General features: G+C 42.4%; 1 protein-coding gene across 1 annotated transcript in view; it reads left to right on the top strand.

Moving 5' to 3' along the window:
* The window catches only part of LOC119890227 (tyrosine-protein kinase CSK), a 48,703-nt gene extending 29,978 nt beyond the window's left edge, over positions 1 to 18,725 (top strand). The window contains exons 3-13 of the mRNA XM_038701384.1: positions 4,956 to 5,069; positions 5,538 to 5,650; positions 9,536 to 9,755; positions 13,433 to 13,526; positions 14,173 to 14,238; positions 14,361 to 14,460; positions 14,593 to 14,683; positions 15,196 to 15,269; positions 15,976 to 16,171; positions 16,906 to 16,992; positions 17,326 to 18,725. Coding sequence (XP_038557312.1) covers positions 4,956 to 5,069; positions 5,538 to 5,650; positions 9,536 to 9,755; positions 13,433 to 13,526; positions 14,173 to 14,238; positions 14,361 to 14,460; positions 14,593 to 14,683; positions 15,196 to 15,269; positions 15,976 to 16,171; positions 16,906 to 16,992; positions 17,326 to 17,508 — 1,338 coding nt within the window. The 3' untranslated portion in view covers positions 17,509 to 18,725. The remainder of the gene's footprint in view (positions 1 to 4,955; positions 5,070 to 5,537; positions 5,651 to 9,535; positions 9,756 to 13,432; positions 13,527 to 14,172; positions 14,239 to 14,360; positions 14,461 to 14,592; positions 14,684 to 15,195; positions 15,270 to 15,975; positions 16,172 to 16,905; positions 16,993 to 17,325) is intronic.
* The last annotated feature ends 5,563 nt before the right edge of the window (positions 18,726 to 24,288 follow it).

Genomic DNA, 24,288 nt, shown 5'->3' with positions numbered 1-24,288 from the left:
GGCCAGAGGAGCAGGGAGCAGCGTTCCAGCTTTTGGACAAATAAACACCTGTGGTCGGACTGGATTATGCCCTGACAACTACGCCATTTGCTTGAGGGAGGAGCTCGGAGTAAACTGCTTTTATTAAATCAGCTTTTTACTTTAGTTTTTGGGATTACAACACGGTAGTCGAGTTTCTCAGCAGCTAGACTCTCACAGACCTAACGTGGCTCTGCTGCAAACACGTCAGCGTGCCCCGCTTCTCCCCGTCACTCTCTCCCTGTGAGTCTGTTGCGGTGACTTTCTCCGTCAGTAGTAGGCTACGTTATATGAAGTTGCCAAAGAAAATAACTCATCTTCTGGACTTTTCCTCATGCGTTTCCATTCACAAGGAGTTGACGACGTAGCCTATCAAAACAAAATCAATGTGGTCGCTAACGAATGACATCTGGCTGGTGTGTTCACTGTCGCTTAAGTTTGCTCTTGTAAAATATCCGACGTGTCGCGACTTGTAACATAATGAATCTTTTTTTCACTGAAAAATGCTTCAATGTGTCTCCGAACATGGGCGGCCCACCAAATAAAGTGAATGTGTGGAAACACTGACTGAACCTTCTGGGTTTTTTTGTTAGTTTTTTTATAAGCCAGGTTTTGAGCGGTATCGACACTGACTACGTTTACATGCTGTCAATATTCGGGTTATGTTCGGGTTAAGGTCACTATTCGGGTTTCTGAAACATTCGGGATAACCCGTTTACATGCGTGAGCAGAGAGAGTTACTCCTGTATACATGGAATTTGTAATCAATTGGCACTACCCCGATGTAAACGGCGACGCACGGTTAACGTCTGGACGTACGTCCAAACGTTACCGTCAACAAAAGACATTATATTCATGTTTTTGACAACATGAATTAAAAAATTGGTTTCCTCCTCGCTCCAGAAGTACGGTGCTGTGCTGCGTCTCGCCATGTTTACCTCGTTTACTTCCGTATACTGCACGCGGGTTTGGCGCATACAAGAAGTTCCTCTACTCAAAAGACCAAGATTCCTTGCGAATAGAACATGCGCAGAACACAAATCACTATGGGGATATGCCGATACGCGTTAACATGACCAAAAATTCGGGTTAGAAAAGGGGTACCCCAGGTATAATATCCCGGTTTTAAAAATCCGGGATATGAGCATATTCGGGTTTTTGCCGGTGTTTACATGGCCGTTCGCGACCGGGTTATTGCCAATATCCCGGTTTTGAACGGGTTATTGGCTGCATGTAAACGCAGTCACTGTCTCTCCCTCCATGTTGTTAGAGAGTTTGTGAGTAGACGGCTGTGTGCAGACGCAGAGGGAGTGTCTAAATTTATATCGCTTGTGAAATTATATCGGTATACCTCATTATACCGATACAAGGCCCAGCCCTAATGGTGGGCAATATAGAGGTCAGAAAAATTCATCAAGGGTTATTTCCACATATTGTACTATATGCTGATAATATAATTATTATGACAGGCCTTCTCTCAATACTTAAAAATAATTATCAGGTACTATGAATATTGTCAGGATTTTACAGTCACAATCAGTTACTTGAAGTGTTGGTGGTGAAAGAATAAATGGCAGTTCTATTGTTACTCCCGTCTCAAGGTGTGATGGATAAGAGTGTTGTCTTCAGCACCAGCTGTCAGATTTTATAACTGTTGTTCAAACACAGTTCACTCTCTAGTCTAGAGACAAACAGCACAGTACTACGCTCCTCCTGTCAACACTGTTTCTCATAGTGTCTTGTCCTGTTTCCAACATTGAGAATGAACCTTAACACTCAAGAATATCATTGTTTGGTCCAAAACTGAAGCATCCCAATTGATTACTACTACTGGGTCTATAAAATTATATAACATAGTAAAGGATTTCCATCACAGCTTCAATGTTATCATCAATGACATCTTTAAACACCTTGTTTTGTCAAACCAGCGGTCCAAAGCCAAAATATATTGTATTCATATTGATGTAGAACAGAAATAAAGCAGGAGAAAATGTGCAGCTTGAAAATATGTTAGCGACCAACATTCAATGCGGTGTAACTTTTTGGTCATGATATCCAACCTTAATACTTTCTTGAAATGAGTGTCAATTTCACGAGAGTGATTGACTGAATAAAGGTTAACTAACATGCACAGACGTACACAAATGTGAGTGTGCATGCACATGCTGGAGAATGCATGTAGAGGTGCTGAAATAAACCCATATCAGCAGTAATGTGTTATTGAACATAGCCGGTGCGCACATCAAAGAGTTCTGCTCGGCTTTAGTGGTTTCACATTACCTGGCTGGCTCAGTGGTTTGACTACTGCTTCTCAAGTGCTAGCTTTAGGGTAGGATTACTTTCTCCCCTGCACCCTTTGACTTCACGTCTCCTTAGGTTGTTTGTACGCACCAAAGTGCTTCACTACAGTCAGGTGACATTTTTAAAAACATCACTGTCTTCGGAATTTAAAAAAGTCAAAATAAACACTTTAGTCTTATGGGAGCGAATCTAAGTTACAACTACACTGGCCACTTTATTAGGTACACCTTGCTAGGACTGGGTTGGTGGACCCCTTTTGCCTTCAGAACTGCCTTAATCCTCCATGGCATACTTTCAAAAGTGGGGCCCAAAGTGTGCCAAGGAAATTTCCCCCACACCATTACACCACCTGTCTGAACCATTGAGACAAGGCAGGATGGATCCATGCTTTCATGTTGCTTATGCCAAACTCTGACCCTACCATCTGAACATCGCAGCTGAAATGGAGACTCATCAGACGAAGCAACGTTTTTCCAATCTTCTGTTGTCCATTTTATTGAGCCTGTATGAATTGTATCCTCAGTTTCCTGTTCTTAGCTGACAGGAGTGGCACCGCTGTGGTCTTCTGCTGCTGTAGCCCATCTGCTTCAAGGTTGGACGTGTTGTGCGTTCAGAGATGGTATTCTGCTGTTATTTGAGTTACTGTTGCCTTTCGGTCATCTCAAACCAGTCTGCCCTTTCTCCTCTGACCTCTGACATCAACAAGGCATTTTTGTCCACACAACTGCCGCTCATTGGATATTTTCTCTCTTTGGGACCATTCTCTGTAAACCCTAGAGATGGTTGTGCTAAATACTCAGACCAGCCCGTCTGGCAACAACAGCCATGCCACGTTCAAAGTCACCTAATTCCCCTTTTCCCCATTCTGACGCTCGGTTTGAACTTCAAAATGCGTTGAGTTGCTGCCATGTGATTGGCTAATCAGCGTTCAATCAAACAGGTGTATCTAATAAAGTGGCCCGTGAGTGTATATCTACCTAGCAAAAATGATCTTCATAAATAAAGTTTGGTTCAACTGACCACATGTAAATTAGTAACTGTGGAGAAGCAAGGCTTTTCTATATCTACATTAACCCCCAGTCACAGTCGTCACCAGTGGTCCCAAACTCATTATGCAGTGTTGAGTGAGGCTGCTTCAGACACATTCAGCTGTGCTATTTGTTGTCAGGAATAAAGCAGCTTGTACAAGGACCTTACTCGCTCACTCACACCTGCTGCTTTGTACTCCAGCTTTGTCATTTCATCTCATTCACTCTATTGTGGCATGTTTTTGATCACACCACTGTACTGAGCTGACACAGCTCTTAGTGCAAAACGGAATACACAAAACATCCTTATCTTGCTGTCATTTAAATTTGTGTCTGAAAGTGAGTGCAACTAGTCTTTAAAGACATTTGCAGTATTTTGAGCCAGCAACTGTGGTATAATGACTTCATATGTGCCAGAGAACAGGAAATGCCTCTCACAGAAAGCACATATTATTTCCATTTTTTAAAAGACACTGCCCACCAACTTCAGATTTTTTTTCTGGCTAATTAGATCTCTGCTCAGGTAAAAGTTGTGTGAAGGTACACTGGGAATTCCCTAAGGTCACAAATCGCAAATCGGAAGGTGAAAATTGTATATAGCACTGTGAGATGTTATTTATTAGACATTTTCATGTATAGATTGGGCTACACTAATATTATTAGTATTATACTATTTTTAGAATTAGATTCCAGTGGTGGCAGCACAGGATTGTTTCCAACTCATATGATCCAATCATTTCCAATAACTCCACAGCCTTGTAATGTCCAAAAATGTATTCATTTATTGAAAAAAGATAGATGTAATCATTTCTAAAAATCATGTTCATGTTTTTATCAAACAAAATATTCTGCTTCAATTCATATTTGTTGGCAAAAACTGTTTGCTCTCCTGCTTGCCTCACACAAAGGTAGGCAAGTTATATTCATGATGAATAAAAAATAAATAACTCATTTATTCCGATGGAAGGGAATTTTTTTTTTCTATATTTAGGCTTATGGCATCATGAAGTATGACAGTCAAAGCTGCACTTGAAAACCCCAGTAGAAGCTTCAAATGTGGAAAAAAAGCATTGGGTACAGCCCTACTAATAAATGGTTTTGAAGTCAGTGGTGTTAGCATGCACGTGTACAGATACAGGTTATTGCCAGAGATCTTTACCCCACCACTGTGCACACACACTATTACATTTTTGAGATGTCCATCATACGTGCTTTGAAAATGCTGGCTGAAGTAAAATAAGGGCATATTACCATATTTGTGTTATTTATTACTATGTTTGTTTTTTACTAGCGAACTGTACAGGATAAACCCATCACAACAGACGATAAAATAATGTCCTTGGAATATGTAGGAAAAGCACACAAACATTGGAAGACCATACAAACTCCACAACGAAATTTCAAAATTCAAACCCAGGACCATCACACATTGCTAAACAGAACAAACTGTCGGCTTAATTCTTTCTTTGTCCCCCAACATTGCCTAGCTATCTATATTTTTGACTCTGTTGCTGTGTTGTCTGTCACAAATGCAGTTAAGCTCTGTATACTGAACTGACTGACATCCCTGTGATTAATGTTGGTTCCTCTCTGCCTTGTGTGATGTAGGCACCATGGTCAACTGGCACAGAGTGTGTAGCCAAGTACAACTTCCAGACTGCCAACGAACAGGACCTGCCTTTCTGTAAAGGAGATGTACTGACCATCATCGGAGTCACCAGGGTAAGTAGGCTCTGAATATTTTGGAAATGTTATACCAAATTAGTCCATAAAACAAATTAGTCCTTAAAACCGCTATCCTGGCCAAAAGATTATTAATCGAGGATTGAGTTAAGAGTTAATTGTTTAGCTTTGTATCCCCAGTCAGTGGGTTTCCTTTTAGCTAGAGGTGCTCTCAAGGTCCTGCTGGTGCCTCAGATATACAGCAGCCCACACTGCCTGCAATGATATAGTAATGCCCACAGATATCTAACTGAACCCTTAGTATTAATGTGGATTTTGGCATCCATTCTCCACTATTTGTAGAGCACTGTAGCTTGGAACTCCACCGTATCACCTCTGCATCCAACTCAGTGTGTTTAGAGAGGGACAAGAGGGACGCTCATCAACTACAGAATGACCTGGTAGCGCACTACAGTTATTAGCACCAATAATAACATTGTAGTGTTGTTTTTTGTTTGGCTGTTTCAGGATCCCAACTGGTACAGAGCGAGGAACACAGTGGGAAGAGAGGGCACCATCCCGGCTAACTATGTCCAGAAAAGGGAAGGAGTCAAGTCAGGAGGGAAACTCAGTCTTATGCCGTAAGTACAAGAAGAGTAATGGAGGAGAAACACAACATAACTCTCTCTTTGTGTCTGCGCGTGTGTGTGTGTGCGCGTGTCATGTATTAATTTAAACACATACACACACACTCAAACATTATTTTTAACTGTTGAATGTTTACAGTGTGTCTTTTATCTAGAAAGAACATTGTGGAAAAATGTTGATACATAATGCCAAAGTGTAGTACAGGAATATGACAATATGCAGCAGTAATTACAGTAACTAATTTAGCTATGATTATTCTTCTGAGGTCTTTGCGCCATATGCTGTCTTTCCTTAAGTATGTGAACAAGTTGTCGTACCCCCGTTCACTTCTGTTTCCAGCAGCGAGGGGAAATGTAGTGTTTATTTCTAAAGTCAGGCAAAGCATCAAAAGATTGAAATTCCATCTCTTTTGGTTTGTGCTGTGTCTTCTCATCTGTATCCGTCTGCCACCAAGGCAAGGACCAGCTGCGTGCTGCATTTGAATCCATAGCTATTTCAAAAAGAGGAAAACATAACGAGAGGCATATGCAAATGGAACGAGACAGGAAAGCTGAGTGCTACAGTATCAACACATGTTGTCATCTCAAAACGGACAAGGTTTTTGTCTGTATCCCCCAAGTTTTAATAATAAAACAAGTATTTCAACTATACAGATGAGTAGAAAGTTATTTATTTCAGTGTGGTGTGAGGAAAGTCAGACCCAATCTTTAAACATGTTGATTTAAGTTAATTTGGGTTGGTCCTCTTGTTTTCCTGAAGGACACATTTGGCTTGAAGATTTTAGGGGCTATGTTGTGTGACTAAAATACGTTATAATCCCAGGAGAAAGTCCAAGGATCAAACCTTTAGGAAGTCATAAGCATGGGAGCCAGTAGTTCAACAGTTCTTATAGCAATGGCGGTTTGCCACTTCAACATCTTGTTGGCAGGAAACATTTAAATAGGCTTTTGACCCTCTTTGTCTCACTTCATCAGCTGCTGCTAAAAGCATTGAGCTCTCCTTTGAAGAGGCCGTATGGTAACTTTAAATTAGCCTCGTGCAGCTATGGATGCAACAGCATGAATTACTTAACTTCAGGGCCAGCTCCTACTCCTACAGCTCTGATTAGATTTAAGTTTACCTAGAGGTGGTCACATTGATTGATTGTGTAATTATTCCTGTTGTCCGACAAGTAGTTGGTTTTCCACTTTAGTTAGTAAGGCTGTGGATGTTTTCCTCATAAATGTTTTTCTTTTGTAGAGAGCAACAAAAAGCATAAAAGTTATTAACTGTTGATTGACGGCATCGGTCAGTACTGGAGAAAAAGTAAACTCTGTCACTGAAAGGAATGAATAGACTTCTAAAATGTCTGCATGGTTACACACTTGCTGACCTCATGTTCTTACTGCTGGCTTTGAGATAAGTCGTTCTTCTTGAGCCGTTAGCTGTAACCCACAGGGACTGTTGGTTTTGTTGTGAATCACCGACAGATGTCTCAGAGAAGACCTCTCCCTCTCTTCTGGGTTACATAAGGGTTCAGCTGTGGTCTACCGTCCCCATGCTCACCATGGCTGGATGATACTCAGCAGTAGATCCTGTCCTCTCCTTCCTCACTGGCATCTAACAGCTTGCTTTCTCTGTTTGCTGCCCCCATGTGGCAGAAATCTGCCACACGGAACAGCACCACAGCAAAAGGGAGCAGTGGTGTTCAACCTTGCTGCCCTATTTCCTCCTTTCCTGTTGTCCCCAACAAGTAGTTTACTACCTTTGTGTGCCTTTTTTATTTCAGTATGATGTAATGTATGAAAACTGCAGTTAATTGCCATGAACAGAATAGCTAGTGTGTGTCCACCAAAGGGCTATGTGTGTCTGTGGGCCGTCCACGCTTGGCGCCTGCTCTCGGATTAGTGGGAGTTAGGGAGCTGCTGTCCATCGGAGAAGCTGCCTGCACTGATCTAATCAACTCAACCCGTATTAAGCTGCTTTGCCACAAGGGCCTCTGCTGGCTGAGCAGGCCGAGTATGAAGAGGAGGAGGAGGAAGTGAGTGACGAGGCAGCCACGGGAAAATGGGCTAAATCAATTATAGCCGTTGATTACCACACATTCACCAGCCAAGACGGATAGAGAGACCCTATGGGCTGCTAGTGTTCGCGGCTAATACGACCTTTCACACAACTGGGTTACGGTGCTGGAATGGTGGTGTGTTTGACCTCAGGACTACAGGTCTATGGAGGCGGACAAGAAGTGATACCAAAATTCTGAATCCTTATGATGAGGACTATTTTATTGGGAAATCTAAGATGCATTACACATCAACAGTTGCAGATTACAGGTAACAATTAAGTTGCTGTTTAATACAGAGACACAATGGTGGTGAGAAATATTTATATGTTAGCATAGAAGAGATTTATAAAGACCATAGTTCAGTAGGTGCCAGTGAGTGCATTTACATACGCGCTAGTATCCTGGTTATGATCCGGTTTTTGAAGTATTCCAGTTGCGTGCTGCACCTGTAAACATCATATCCTGGTTTCAGAAACCTGGATAAGCTCTTATCCCGGTGTCTGACAATTCTCTGCCATGTTTGCACATCTGTGCTCAACTCAAGTTACATAGTAGTTATTAAGCCAAAAAATATAAAGATAAATGATGATCAACATGCTGAAAGGGAAAGTCTGATTTGCCAGTACAGATCATGAATTGTGAAGTCGCTCTTGTTTTCCATCACAGTGATCAGATGGAGAAAGTTCAAACGGCCAGAAACTGTGTTCATTCTCAGTTGTTGAGGTCAGTACAGAAATAAGTTGTTGAAAGGTATCAGATCACCTTCAAACAGACCAATAGAAACCTGGATACTTTTATGATCATGTAAACAGAAATAATATGACCAGGTTTCTCTGTTTCTCTCTCAAGATAGTAATGTGCATGTAAATGCACTCATTGTAATGCAGTTGTCTAATATATCCATTAGTAGCCTATAGATATATCCAGCAGGCTATATGGGGAGAGTAAAGCAGGGTGATGCAGCTAGCTTCTAAATAAAGAAGCAAGAGCTTTATTTGTTCTTATTTATGTTGAATAGTCAGTCCATCTCTTGGGTGACTTGCTTCTGTCCTAACCACCTCCTCGCCTGAGCAGTTTTTGCACTTTCCTGTTATTGCAGTGCCCATGTGTCAGTTTCCGACTCTGCCTCAGGCTTCGTGCGTGTGTGTGTCTGTGTGTGCGCACACATGCATGTGTGTTTGTGAGCACAATGTTTCCTGTTGTTTGGATTCAGGTGCTTTCTCACTGACTCCTTGAGTGAAGACGGCCCTGCCCCTGCACCGCTCACGCTGAACAGACTGGAAGTGCGGTTGCCGGCTTCCCCTTACCGGTCCACACTAGTTTTTCACTTCCCATTTCAGAGGAGGGCTGTGGGGCGTGATACATGGAAGTGGATCTTTCCGTCTGGTTTAATATTCAAATGAATGTGGTGAAAATGCGTGATCTGTTGTAGGAGCTTTTGAAGAGTTTAGGCCTATGTGATGCTGGTAGCACTGACACGGAGCATATGAGGATTTAATTTGTTTTCCACAAGAACTGGCACATGTGGTATTTCTGTGCATGGATCAGACTTGTCTCTTAATAAGTGTGTGTGTGTGTGTGTGTGTGTACGTACAGTACAGGCCAGTTTTTAATCTCAAACGATCCTCTGACCAGTTATCTCTCTTTCCCTGTTTTTACTTTGTTTTATCTCTTTGTCCCTTTTCATGTCTGATTCACTATCTCCTCCTTCTTAACTCTTTCTCCTTTCCTCCCTCTTCATTTCTTGTCCTCCTTCTTTTTTACACTATGTACACTGTATTCCTCCTTTCTCACCCTGTTTCCTTTATGTTCTGCCCGTGCTTCCTCCTCGTAGCTGGTTTCATGGGAAGATAACACGGGAGCAGGCCGAGCGGCTCCTCTACCCTCCGGAGACGGGCTTGTTCCTGGTGAGGGAGAGCACCAACTACCCCGGCGATTACACCCTGTGCGTCAGCTGCGACGGCAAGGTGGAGCACTACCGCATCATCTACCACAACGGCAAGCTCACCATTGACGAGGAGGAGTACTTTGAGAACCTCATGCAGCTGGTTGAGGTGAGGCACAGCAGAGAACATAGCTGCCATTTAAGCTCCTGTAAGTTCTTTACATAATACCCTAGATATCCATAATACCCTTGGCTTTCAGTCTGGCAGATGAAAAGGATAATTGCCCACTCAGTAGGGCCAGTTGGTTGGGTTTATCTTTAAACTTTAATAGTGAGAACAGATAGTCACAAAGTGACCACAGATTAAGCCTGTAAAGATAGTAGTTTGAAAGAAAAGGAAACCTTTGACCACTGAAAGTCTTTCCATATATGTCACACTTGTTTCATGTTCCATGAGATAATTCCTCTCTCCTGAAAGTCACTGAGATGCAGGGCAACATTTTCAGGCAGCTGGTCATGCTTTCTAAGTCTCAAAAAAGGCTGCTGTGGCTGAAAATGTGGTTTAGAATATGGATTCCACAAACATAATGCCACATCAAAGCACAACTATTTTGATAATGTATCTATTGTCATTGTTTCAAGCAAAAATGCCAAATATTCCCGTTACAGTTCCTCAATTGTGAAGAAGTTGCTGGGTTTTGTCTCACGTGATCGTAAGCTGAATATTTTTAGACTATGGACTGCTTGTTGGACAAAACATGCTAATTGAAGGTGTCTCGCTGAAAATTGTGATGGGCATTTTTCACTGTTTTCTGACTTTGTACAGACAAAACTATTTATCAAGAAAATGATCCGCAGATTCATCAGTATAGTAAAAGATAATCATTAGTTGCAACCCAAGAAGACTGTATGGACTTTTTTCAGTTTTCAACCTACATGTCAGCAGACTTAGCTGTACATACCTACCCAAAAAGATGATGCAGGTCATCTCATCAACTTTGTGTTGTTTCTCACTGTTCATTTTGTTTTAGGTAAATATGTTTGTTGTCAAAATTGCCTTTTAGATCCCTTCTCCTTGTCATTCAGACATTGTAGTGAAACACTCAGTCTGTTAAATTGTCAGCAAATGTGGTATTTCTCATTATCTTGCTTGTACACATGTAGGCCTTTTGTTATCAGTTATACAAGTCTATTTCAAGTCTGTGTGATGTTAGGAATAAAAAAGTGAGTCTGTATATATTTATGATGTAATGATTGAGATTTGGAATCCATTCTCCAATTTTTATGCCAGGAGTAAAATTACATCAAGTTACAGTGTGATCTATCATGCAGCAGTGTGATTACATAACTCTGGAAACACAAGGCCCACACACACACGCACATTCAGTGTCCCCATGGAGTTTCCCTAAAATTCAATGTTCAAATTCTTCAAAAAGCTGTCTGATCCTCTCACTCTCTGGCTGTTATCAGAAAGCCGGTTCAGGGGAAGGACATAGTGTGGAGAGGGGAAGACAGGAGACATGATGGCAGAGAGCGAGGGGGAGACAGAGAGGCCTTTCATCCTCTCAGATAAAGAGAAAAGCTGGATTGGCGGCTATCACACTTTTAATTGGACCTCATCTTTTTGCCTTGCGGGGCACTGGAAGTGGACAACAGGAATGTGCCAGCTGGCACTGAGACCATCTACATCCCCAGTGTTTTCTTGTTATCAGCCACCCACAATCTCTATCTCTCTATCCTTCTTTCTCTCTTGTTCACACCCTCCAGGCTTAGTCCTGCCTCCACTACCTTTCTCCACCTCCCTCCCTCCTCCTCTCTTTGCGTTCCCTCGTGTCTACCTGGCACAGTGCTTTCTTTCCTCCTCTCTTTGTTATCCATGTCAACCTCTTATTTTGCTTCCCCTCTTCATTCTCCCTATATCTTTATCCTCTCCTCTGTCTGCGTTCCCTTGTGTCTTCTCATTCTCTCTATAATAACCTATGAGAGGATTCCTCACATTCTTGTGTGTTTTTCCGGCTTGCTCACTGTTCCCCTGCTCTGCCGGCCCCGCTCCTACTGGCCTGGCACAGCGAGCTTCTCATAGACCTACATATACACACACACACAGCATAGCATCTACACACAGTGTGTGCATAAATATATACAAACAGACCCAGGCTTCTATTCTGTCAATCACTACATCTACAGTGTTATGTATGTAAGTCACATCTACGCAGTGGGACTGGTGAAGTGAAACAAAGATGGCGCCATATGGTATTTGCATGGGTGTAACAGGACGGTGAAAGTATTTTCAGCTACTATGCCCATTTTGTATTTTTACCCTGTGATTACACCCTTCCCCGTTAATTATATATGGGGAGATCTTGATTTATCCACTACCATTGTGTTTTAAAAACACATTTTCATGCATTAAAAGACTGACTTTAAGTAATTGTAATGTGTTAACCAAGCAGGACTAATTAAGCAACAGAGTTTACTTTACATTTTCACAGTCATGGAGAAAACACTGTACAGATAATAATACATGTTATTGTTAAATCACTGATGAATTCTGAAGAAAATCTCTTCAGAAAATCTATTATGTGTATATAAATGTAAGGAGAGAGGGTGATGCAATTGTTGTTCGACAACATAAATGGCTGCAGTGTCAGTGCTAAATGATGAAGTGGAGCTGACCCTTCCTTCACCTTGCTGCCCCCTGGTGGTCGTCTGGGCAACGTACACTCAGTCAATTCGTCATGCTGCAGTTGTAAAACATTGGTTCTGTTGTTTGTGGGGTAGTGTTTTCTTTTGCTGTTTTATTAATTTAGTGGTCAAACAGCAGTTTGATGGCCCCATACGACCTCAGCTGTCTGGTAGTAAGTCAATGATTCACTGTTTGTTTGAACGTTTGTTTTTCCTTTTTTGGCCCTCAAATTTGGATTCTTAAGATTCATATTCTTTCTCAGTGTCACCGAAATGGGACATCTGCGTTCATAATGTCGGTGTCTAAGCTGACTGCAGGATGATGAGCAGATACTGCTGGGGTTTGCTTGGTTTGCTGTGTTTCTGGGGGGTGAAGGGTAAAACGCATTGACCTCTCTCACACCCACACACTTCTCTGCTGCTGGTTTCCACAGTGGGTGCTCTAAAAACCTTTATACCTCCCAGCTCGGGAGCTACTTTAGAGCTTTTTTCAGATGCCTTACACGTACTGTCAGTCTTCAGCAGATGTTGATAGATGTATAATTGCAGTACAGATGCATTGGGTTTCAGTGAATTGTGTTTATTTTATTCATGGTTGTGTATAGTAAAATTAGTTGGGGTTTTTTTGTTGATATTACGATGTTCTAAAATCACCTCTATTGGATGGAAATGAGGCAGGCATTCTGTAGTCCCTCAAGACAACCATTCTCCTCTATAATATTGTGTGTGTTGATAAGTGTCTCTCATTGGAGAAGGCAAACACCACTGATATCGTGTACATATTAAATAGATAGAGCCCCCCTCACGTCAACTCTTCTGACACAGCCTGAATCTTTTTTTCATCACTACTTTTGATATTCCTCTGTAGAATGTTACTGGAAAAACTTTTGTTTTACATATCAAAGCTTGTATACAGACTCAGCCTTCAGATTTAATCTATGGACATCAGTCCATGATTATTCAACTAGGTCTAAGATGGCAGGGTGAGGGTGAACTATTACATTATATATTGCAGACACGAGATTTTTAATAATTCAGACAATAAACACCTAACGAAAATGTCAACATGGATTGGGATTGGAATTTGCAACACTTAAACATACTGATGTTTGCCTTTGCGTATCAGTAAATGCATTTAATTCCCTCTAACTCTGTCCCCAGCATTACACCAAAGATGCCGACGGCCTTTGCACCAGGCTGATTAAACCCAAGTTGATGGAGGGAACAGTGGCAGCGCAAGACGAGTTCTCCAGGAGTAAGGACACACTCTGCTCATTACACTGCTCTACAGGGACACGGGCACCAATGCACACAGGGACATGATATACTGTCACGCAAACCCTCACAAGCATAAAGTGCGTGCACATTTTACAGACAAAGCCTGCATCTCCTACAAGAATTCGCTATCACTCTGGTCCTAATAACATTAATCAACAGAGGGTAATTAATCTGTGTGTGTCTGGGGACGACGGCTGGGCATCACCAGTTCTCAAGGTCAATCTGAGTCTTCGTCCACCTCTGTCTCTCTTCATTCCTCTTCGCGTAGCCTTCTGACCCGGCTAATTCTTACACCAGAAAACTGGCTAAATGTTCAAATAAATTAACACTCTTCCTCCCAAATGGGAGATGCATCATTCAAGTACAACTTTTCCTCTGACCAGAAGATTAATGTGAAACTCACTAATGAATAAGTTAATACATTTTCTGAATACTTCAGTGCTTTGATGTCAAAATTTTACTTACAAAATCACATGTTCTGCAATAACATATTGAGGGGTGGGGGGGTGGCCTTTTTCAATGCATGCTTTTCCCTGGGTGATTTACGTTAACGTCATTAGACTCATAGCATGATTGTCATTGACTGTGAAGTCTGCTAAGTGTTATCTGTCCCTTCTTGGCAGGTGGCTGGGCCTTGAACAGAAAGGAGCTGAAGCTGCTGCAGACCATTGGCAAAGGGGAGTTTGGAGGTAAGGAATTAATTTGACAAGGATCTCTGCATCATTTAATTTCATACATCAGAGCCATAATAAGAGACCAAGGTCGCCTCGGAGATTGTACTAAAACTTCCCCTTGTCTGTGTCCTTGTCAGATGTGATGGTAGGAGACTACAGAGGGACCAAAGTGGCGGTCAAGTGTATCAAAAATGACGCCACAGCACAGGCTTTCATCGCAGAGGCCTCTGTCATGACGTAAGATCTTCCAAGTATTCCTCTGTCCCTAACAAGTCTTTCAAATAAAATGTTTTTTCTTTTCACACAGGGGACACATCAGGGTTTTCCAGCAAGCTAACACTTCATTTCTGGTTCTGTTGTTTTGTACAGGCAACTGAGGCACAACAACCTGGTGCAGTTGCTAGGGGTTATTGTCGAGGAGAGGGGCAGTCTCTACATCGTCACAGAGTACATGGCTAAGGTCTGTTACACAAGTTTCTTTTTGTTTCCTGTCACAGAAAACCACTAATCATTTTTATCAGAAATAAGCTTATATTTTAAACTTCATTTGCTCAATCTATACGAAAACCGGTTATGTGCTGGACTATTTCTTTGGTCGAGGCTGTAACTTCTTAGAGTTGCCTGGCAACTGCTCCCTGACAAGAAATACTCCGCCCAGTCTTTGTGCTAAGCTAAGCTAACCGACTGCTGGGTGTAGCTATATGTTCATTGTACATATATGAGAGTCTGCTCATTTAACTCTCCCAAAAACTATTCCCTTTAATGTAATATACCAAACCTGGAATAGAAATTATTACAAATCAAGAGAATATCAAAAATCCTCTAAATAACAAAGTAATAAGCATGAATTATTTAAATGCTTACTTGAGAATACACTTTCGGTGTCAGGGATTTGTTCTTCGGTGGAAACCAGTCATGCTAAAAATGCTCCGTGTCCACTACATGTTGTGTTAATACTCTGAACTGTCACAGGGCAGCCTAGTGGACTACCTTCGATCTCGAGGACGGACCGTGCTCGGTGGAGACTGCTTACTCAAGTTCTCACTGTGAGTCCTCTTCATCTCTGTTCAAATATTCATTACATGTGTAGAAACGGCAAATGTGTGATCAGCACACCTCAAGGTTTAGAGATAAACTGCTGCTCTTTAGCTGTCAGGATCTGAATAGAATTTCAAAAGAGCAGTGTCACGCACATGAGAGACTGGAAACAAAAGAAGCCTTTGTTTACCCAAGCAACCATCCTGCGGTTTTTGTGCCTTGATAAATGGCTGCTTTATCTGCAAGTCAAGTGCCTTAAAGTTTTCATTTAGCTGAAGCTGTAACCCAGCACAACTTAAAATGAGTGCAACCATTACATAAGTGTAAACACTTCAGCACAATCAGTAGGCATAAGTACATGCATCCACAAGGAAGTGATTCATTTTCAGTATGAGCCATGTAACCCTTGAATGAACCTGACAGAGGAGTGAAAGGGATTAGATTTTAACTTCATGATCATAAAGCAAGTAAATGAGGAAACATATCATGGTTTAGCCTGTTTTTTTTTTCTCTTCCAACTTCCCCATCTTTATATTTAATGAATTAAACTTGCACTGTAGTTGTCATTTGGTGTGTCCTGGCAAGAGCTGATGATAGAAGTCGTAACCACTGCCACAAATATGTCCACATAAATGAAGTAGTAGATGCACACACACCTGTGGGTTGTTAATATCTTCGTCATCCAGCCCCCTCTCATCATCTCTCCTGTCACAGTGATGTGTGTGAAGCCATGGAGTACCTGGAGGCCAACAACTTCGTCCATAGAGACCTGGCAGCTCGTAACGTGCTGGTGTCTGACGACAACAATGCCAAGGTCAGCGACTTCGGCCTCACCAAGGAGGCCTCCTCCATACAGGACACTGCCAAGCTGCCCGTCAAATGGACCTCCCCCGAAGCTCTAAGAGAGAAGGTGAGAGAGACGAGGGGTGGACAGGTAGCAGACCGTCGAGGATGTGTTGTTGCTTTCTTGGCATTTGCCTTTACCTGCTTCACAGGCTTTAACTTGAGTATCAGCATGCTAAGATGTAAAGTCGCGAGAAAGTAGGGACGATAACAGTTTATCATCAATAATCTTCAAAAATGCTGACACTGCTCTGACATCACATTGACCAGTAAAAAACAAACATTGGGCCTCATCCAAGAACATTTTTGTTTTCCTATCCCAAAACTCAAAAAGTGCAGGTACAAAAAACAAAAATTGGCAAATGCAACAAATTCTCACTCAAGGTGCCAGTTAAGGCTGAATCTCTTTGCACAGGGGGTTCTTGCTAATATTTAGCTCCTGGCACCTGTTTTCTTTACTAGTCCAGGTCGACTGGAATCCAGTTCAGGACACTGTGGTCCATTTTACAGCAGCAGTGTAATTTAGCAGCCTGCTGCTTCTCCATTTTCTTCTGAGTCTTTGTCAAATCTGCATGTACACACTCTCAGCCTCACTGACACATGCTAAAGTAGTACTAGTCCTATCAAAAGCGTGATTATTGTCATATTATTCAGGTTTCCTCACTTGAACTCCTGAAATTGCACTGAAACAAACAAACCAAGACCCAGTTTAGTTGTGATGGATAGAGGCAGCACAAACTACCTGAGAATACCTAACCCTCTGTGAATGCCTTTACTTTTCTTTTCTTTCTTGCTCAACAGAGGTTTTCCACCAAGTCGGACGTCTGGAGTTATGGAATCCTACTTTGGGAGATCTATTCCTTTGGCCGCGTGCCTTACCCTAGAATTGTAAGTACCTGAACACCAGCTTTCTGTGGCTCACCAGGGTCTGAGGTATACCAGCAGATGGCAGGCTTCATTGCTGGGATCAGTATTTATTTATTGTTTATTTTTGTACATAATTCGAGAATTATTAGTCTTGTACCAAAATAATTAGATTTGTGCCATCAGACTGCTGCAGCATGCTTCACCACTTGCTACATTTACACCTTTAGTTATTTGTTTTTGTGAAGAATAACCTTTGCCTGGGATGCTGTGGTGCAGTTGCTTCATCAGCTCAATATCAACCAACATGTTCATGTAGAGAATCTATGTCGGCATTGCTCTGTCTCTGTCTCTCAGCCGTTGAAAGAGGTGGTGCCCCGGGTAGAGAAGGGATACAAGATGGACGCCCCAGACGGCTGCCCGCCCGTGGTGTACGACCTGATGAAGCAGTGCTGGACCCTGGACTCCGTGGTGCGGCCCTCCTTCCGCATGCTGAGAGAGAAGCTGCAGCATATCAGAGCCAAGGAGCTCTACCTGTGAAGAGGAGGCCCATGGGAGGCGAAGGGGGGAGAGGAGGGGGGCGGGACACAGCCTAACACAGCTGTAAAGTGGGAGGAGGAGGAGGAGGAGAAGAGGAAGCGGGACCACCTTCCTCCTGCCTGCCCAGCCTGTTGACCTGTGGGACTGCCATACTGTGTCCCCTCCCCCGACCTCAGACGTCCCCCAGCCGCCTTCTGCTTCCATACAGGGACTGTTTTCCTGTTTGTGTTGTATAGCTTTTGCCAGACAGTTTCCTCTTCTCTGCTCTTTCCTCTTTACCTGCCTCTGCTCACTTGCTCTCTCTGTCTCTTCTCTCTTGGTCCAAGTTTCTTTTCTTCCTCCACCAGGAAGATCCCTTTTCTCTCATACCCCCCCCCCCCCCCCTCCTCTCCTGAACATGGCATTAACTGGAGGGGAGGCTGGCCTTTTCCTCCACGTTTGTCAGGTGCTCTTTCTTCTCCTCCTCTGACCCTCTATCATTCCTGGATCTCTGTATCACCGTGTGGCTCTGCATGATTTCAGCCCAGCTCTCTTGTCATTCCATCCTTCCTTCTATTCCCTCCTCCCCTCGGCGTGGTGTCAGGTGTGGGGCCTTCGCTCTGTGCCAAAGTGCCTCCAGACTACAGAGCTCCAGACTTCCCTCCAGCACTTCTTTAAATTGGACTGTTGTGGTTTGATTTTTTTATTACTTTTTTTAAGAAATCTTTTTTATTGCTTTCTTTTTTTCAGGGAGGTTTATCAAACTGTTTTTCTTTTTTTTTTTGTGCTGTCTCCCCCACCTCCATCACCACATCAGACTGTGTCAAGCGTCCATGAAGAGAACGTGAACAGGAAGAGAGAGGGTTTGGGGGCCAGTATCGTATGTTCGTCAGCAGGGTGGGGGACAGGACAGGACAATAACAGGAGGGCAAGAGGGAGAGGCAGTTCACCAACATGGTTGATTCATCATACGTGGGCTTGTTTTTATATCAAAACATATTTAAAGGATTAAAAAAAAGAACAAGGAAAAAACTGACTGGGGCAGAGAATAAAAAAGGAGGACTTTTAGAAGCCAGGAGTCTCTTGGTGTGAGGAATGTTCAGTGTCCCTGTGAACGCTGGGGTCGGGGTGGTGCATGCTGTGTGTGAGAGGCCTTGGGTTCAACTGTCAGTGCTTTCAATGTTCATTGTTTTATTATGCTATCATGATTATGAATAAATCATTCCATCTGAACAGTGTGGAAACACCTGCATCATTATATTAGCGTGTATGTGAGAGAGAGTGAGCGTGTGTTAATTAAGGTATGGACTGTGGGCATACAAGCATCTTTCCCTCCATGCGAGTATGTGTGGGTGAACTCCGAATGCACATTGTGTTAGGGTTTAACATAGGAATATCACAAAAATCTTACATCCCCAGCTATGCATGCAGAGGAAATAGTCAGCAGAGATGGATTCGACAGCTGAACCAACACTAGGACGCAGAATATTTTGCCATAATGAAATTACAAATTTTCTGTTGAGTTCATTGAACTCTAAGCTGGTTCGGATTCATGTTCTGCCACACCTGGAATGGAAAATGGAAACTAAAGGATAGGTTTTATTTGCTATAAACATGGCTCCTGTACATATTGGCCAGGTAAAGATCCCATACTAACTGAGTACAATGGAAGAGAAGGGACAAAACCCACAGTCCTCATTCTTTGTGAAAATGTGTGTTGAAGTGGTCGTATTATGCTCATTTTCAGGTTCAAAATCCTATTTAGGGGTTGTACCAGAACAGGTTTACATGATTAGATTTTCAAAAAACACGTTTTTTTTCATACTGCACATTGCTGCAGCTCCTGTTTTCACCCTGTGTTAAACGCTTCGTTTTAGCTATGGAGTGATACATCTTACCTCTACAAGATCTTTGTTGGGAGTTGCACATGCGCAGTTCCTAGTTAAGGGCTACTAGCCAATCAGAAACAGAGTAGGGAGGGTCGTGAGAAGCCGGTAAACATGGTTCCCGTTACCAGTTTAGCAACATGGACTGGAGCAAGAGTTTCAGAGTGGTGAGTTATTAATCTGTAACAAAAGTATCTTTCAGCCATAAAGTTTTAACTGAGCTCTGTCTCTACATCACAGAAACAACTTTGTCCATTGACTGCCTGGAGGGTAGTTAGTGTAGAGTTTTTTTTCCAACAATGTTTTTGAGGGCATGTCGGGCTAGCCACTAAGCGAGCATTATGACCAAGCAGGAAGCTTCTGGTCAGCGAACTGATATAAACGCACAAGTCCCTATCGAATGGCTCTTCTGTTTGCAAAAAGAAGTCCAGTTCCATTAGAAATGGTAAAATGACCCTACTTCTCAGCTGAATAATTAACTCAGTAAACACTTTCCTAATGAGTTTTTGGTCTCAGTTGCAAGTTTCATGTCGTCTTTAATACAGCATGATGTTCATTTTGGAAATTATGGTCCCATTTAGAAGAAAACAGACCACAAAGCAGAGTATACTTCAGGGCGGGACTACCTGTGATTGACAAGTTGTTACCATGGAGACCTGTCAATCAGGCTAGATAGAGTGACTCGTACCCACGGCACTGTGTAAATTTAACCAGTGCCGTTGAAAAAGCTTATTAGGAGTTGGCTGTTCACTTTCTCTGGTAAGTGCATTCAGTTTTAAGACTATTGTTCGCTAGACAAAATTGTCAGGCTTGTTAAAATGATAGTTAATGTGAATTACAGATGCACCTAGCTAAGCAAGCTAGCTAGCACCAGACACGGCCGTTAGCTCCACCGTCTCATCCAAATATGGTCACGTCTGGTGCAGCTGGTTGCAAAAACGGCCAAACTCAAGTCTTCAAAACGGCAGTCCACCAACCAACGGGTGACGTCACAATGACTACGTCCAATTCGTATATACTGTTTATGATTATGATGCGTATTTTCTTGTGACGTCACAAGAAAGGGGAGGGAAAGGCTGGACTACAAACGAGCTGTTTTCAGGCAGTTCAGAGCAGTGTTTTCTGTAGGAGAGGGGAACTCCCTTTGGGGTGGACTTTGGGCTTTTTCACTTTGCAAACCTGTTACATGCACAAAAAAGAGATAACACAAAAAAGGAGAGGGAAAAAGCCAAAAAGTATAATATGACCTCTTTAAAGTTCAGCCACAGCTGAGATGAGATTTCAGCATTTAAACAAATCAGGTGGTTATCTACTAAAATAAAAATCTTTTCAGTGTTTCCTTGCTAAAAATAATATGAATCCATCCTTTTAGTGTCTTGCTCAAGATAACCTACTAATAAGGTTTAGAAAGTTGTCGAGGCCCATTCTGGTTTCAAAATGTAGACCGTAAACCAGAACCTCAAATGGCAACATGCTTTGTAATCTGTAAAAGAACAGAGATATTTAAGGTTTAAAAAAGTCAATTATTTGTTAGTAGCTAGTAGCAGACAGTGTCTGCACCTGTCAGAGGGGTTTGAGATGGCTTACATGGAAAATACCTTCTCTTAATTTGTCATCACGCCTGTTTTCCCGACAAGTTTTGCTGTTTTATTTGTAAAATGCTGACTAGTTTCTAGCCTCCCTGTCCCGTTCAATAGCATCAGACCACCTGAAAAGAGAAAATAGTCCTTTGATTTAACTATGCAGCCCCGCATGAGCAACATGTGACGAGGATCACAAGACAAAAAGACTGCGGACTGGTGCTCTAAAGAGGTATCTTGCGTCTGTCTCAATGCCCAATCTCTTCTCAGATGTGCAGCTATAAATAATCCCCTTGTGATCATCTTTCAGAAGAAGTGCAATGAACAGGTGATGAAGTGTCAGCGGAGCCTAAAAGGTGTGAAGGACTGTTTGTGTTATGTCAGCTGAGCAGTTCCCAGTGGTTAACACCAAGCTGGGTTCATTATGCCTCCTCTGCTCTGTGGAGATCGCCCACTCGTCCCCCAGTGCAGTGACTTACGGGGCGGGATGAGATCCCTAGTCTCTCCCTTTTAACTCATTCTAATCTCATCTTTTTGACTCTGACCAAACCCTGCATCATCATCATCATCATCATCATCATCATCATCTGCTGCTGCAGCAAAACACTTGTTCAGGGTGTAACTTCATATGATTCCTATGAATTTTAATGGCAGTGACATGGCAGGAACAATGGGCTGGTTACGTAAGCAAGGCAGTTTGTGCTCATGGCCAAGACTGTGCTGCTGTCAGGACCTATCACGCCAGCTCCAATTTACCATCCTGCTACAGCTGCACGAGATGTGCCTGCTGCACCCACCCCCGCTCGTTTTGTCTCCTCGGCTCACTGGCAAAAAGTACAGCTCATTAGCAGATTGGGGGAACAGTTTTGGATGTCGCCTGACTGCTAGAAGTCACCACCGGGAGGCATCAGACAGTCTTGAGTTCCCAAGGGAGCTAGAAAAGAGCAAACACAAAGCTTTAATCTTAGGTTGTGTTTGGGAAGGTGTTACTCAAGGTATCATAGATATATATGATTTTGAGATGTGCACATTCTGCCGGAGTGGTCAAAGGTCAGAGGCAGCTACATCCTTTAATGTCATTCAATACCTTGTTCAAGGACACTTTGTCAAAGCTGCACACAATCTTGTGATTCTCTCAGGCTTCCAGACCATCTGTCTCCACATCACCACATATCCTTCGTTTTTACATTTATAGCACAGGAAACCATTTTAATTTGATGAAATATGATACCTTATTATAGTATATTTGAAAATGGAAGGCCGAACTTGAGGTATCACTATGATGAGAGCTTTTGGTGACATGAGTGAGAGTTAATACACAGCTCTCGTGTCTGGATGCACTGGCCTTTCGTTCACACTTAAGTAATCCTGACAACCACCCAGCACCACGTTCTCAGCATGCACAAGCAGGAGGATTGATGTGTTAATCAGCTTTTGATAAATTATGGATCTCGACGGTGACAAATTAGCTCCTGAATTAATCTGATTACGCCAACACAATTTTTTGGGGCAAGTCCGAGGAAGATGCTGAGGGCTGCACATGTTTTTGTGGAGTTGGCATGTGCGTTGTCGTCCTGCGCGTCAAGCTGGTCCTGACAGATTTACACATGTGACAGAATGAGGGTGAGGTGTGTGTGTGGGGGGGGGGGGTTCAGTTATTTTTATTTTTATTTTTATTTCCAGTCAGCAATGGATTCAAGTGTTGCTGCTGGGTTACATGATGGCAGATTTCTTGAAGCTACATGACTCCCCAGACAGACACACCAGTCTGTGCCATCTCTTGCCTGTATCCCTCAGCATTAAATGTTTCTCACCATCAGTGTTTTCAGGAGGACCTTTTTTCCAAGAATCATTGTTTTTGCACCAAACCTGCTTTATATTTGCACAAATGGACCCTTTCCATCTGGAAACTAACTGGTAAAACCAGTCAGTTAGACTGGAGCAGATTGGGGTTGCACAAATCAAGGGCACCTCTGTACATGACAACAGAATGATTCTTTCCCAAGTTTCTCAGGCTTTTAATGCCAATATATGAATCCATTAAACCACTGCATGTTTTCACACCCAGTGTGGGTTTGTCACTGAATAATTTACATTCAACATTTTAATGTTCTTTCTCAAGGGCAACAAAGTGTTGTTCACTTTTCTTTGAACCTAAACTGGTCAGACCTCATCTATTGACACAGACAATCTATAAAATTTATACCTGTTCAGCACCACAAAAAAAGAAAAGCATAGGCTAGCCTAATGTAGACTCTATATGTGACCGATGTCGGAGCTCCCTTCTACTCTAGCACACATGTTCTGGTTCTGTCCCACATTATCTAACTACTGGAAATCTTTTTTCCAAACTCTATCAGATGTTTTTGGGCAGGTGATGGAAACTGACCCTTTTATTGCCATATTCGGCATCCCAGGAGAGGATTGTCCCCTTAGAGGAGCTTATTCTCCTAAACTGGAAAAACCCAACAGCCTCCCAGTTATATTTTATGGTTAAAAGAGTATGTAAACCACTTTAAATTAGAGAAATTCAGGTTACTTTGGTTTTGCCAACAAATTAGAGAAAATGTGGCACCCCTTCCTGGACTACGCTGTATATAAGCTTTAAATCTCCTTATGTAACTTGCAGACCTACTGTCATTGTCATTACTTTTATTAACACTGCATCAATGAATATTTTCACATCGAATTCTTAATCAACTTGATCCCACCCAACCAGTGTGACAACAAACAAAAACCAAATCTGTAAAACAGAAGACCAATAAACACAATAAAAAAAAAAAAAAGGAAACTAAAGGAATAGGTTGACATTTCAAGGAAATACGGTTATTCATTTCTTGCAGAGAGTTGAGAGAGATGAGAAGATCAATACCACTCTTACACCTACGTACGTCTTACACCACCAAAATTCACCTACGTAGCAGCACCTCCAAAGTTTATTTCATTATACTGTATCTTGTTTGTTTAATCCGTAGATACAGAGATATGTTGTGTTAAGCTAAGCTAACTGGCTGCTGGCAGTAGTTAGCTTAGTAGTTTGGTTTTTTATCTTCTCATCTAACTCTGGGCAAAAAGTAGCAATGAAGTGTTTTACCCAACATGACCAACTGTTCCTTTTAAGACAGGCCAGCAATGTTGGAGACCCCTGAATTACTGACACCGAGGGGTTTGTTTAAACAGCTCCACCACTGTCATTGAGTGAGTGTGGGAGTGTTCTCCATTTCCAGCCCGTTTCAGTGACAAGGAGTGGGCGCTGAGCTGACAGAAGATGAAGGAAAAGATATTGACATTATCAGGCCATCGTGCAGCTGGCTGTGTCAAATGTGCACATGGCC

Source organism: Micropterus salmoides, unplaced genomic scaffold (assembly GCF_014851395.1).
Source record: "Micropterus salmoides isolate LMB-PRFRI ecotype aquatic unplaced genomic scaffold, ASM1485139v1 Ms_hic_scaffold_6, whole genome shotgun sequence".
Classification (NCBI taxonomy): Eukaryota; Metazoa; Chordata; class Actinopteri; order Centrarchiformes; family Centrarchidae; genus Micropterus; species Micropterus salmoides.
This window is presented reverse-complemented; position numbering and strand designations above follow the sequence as displayed.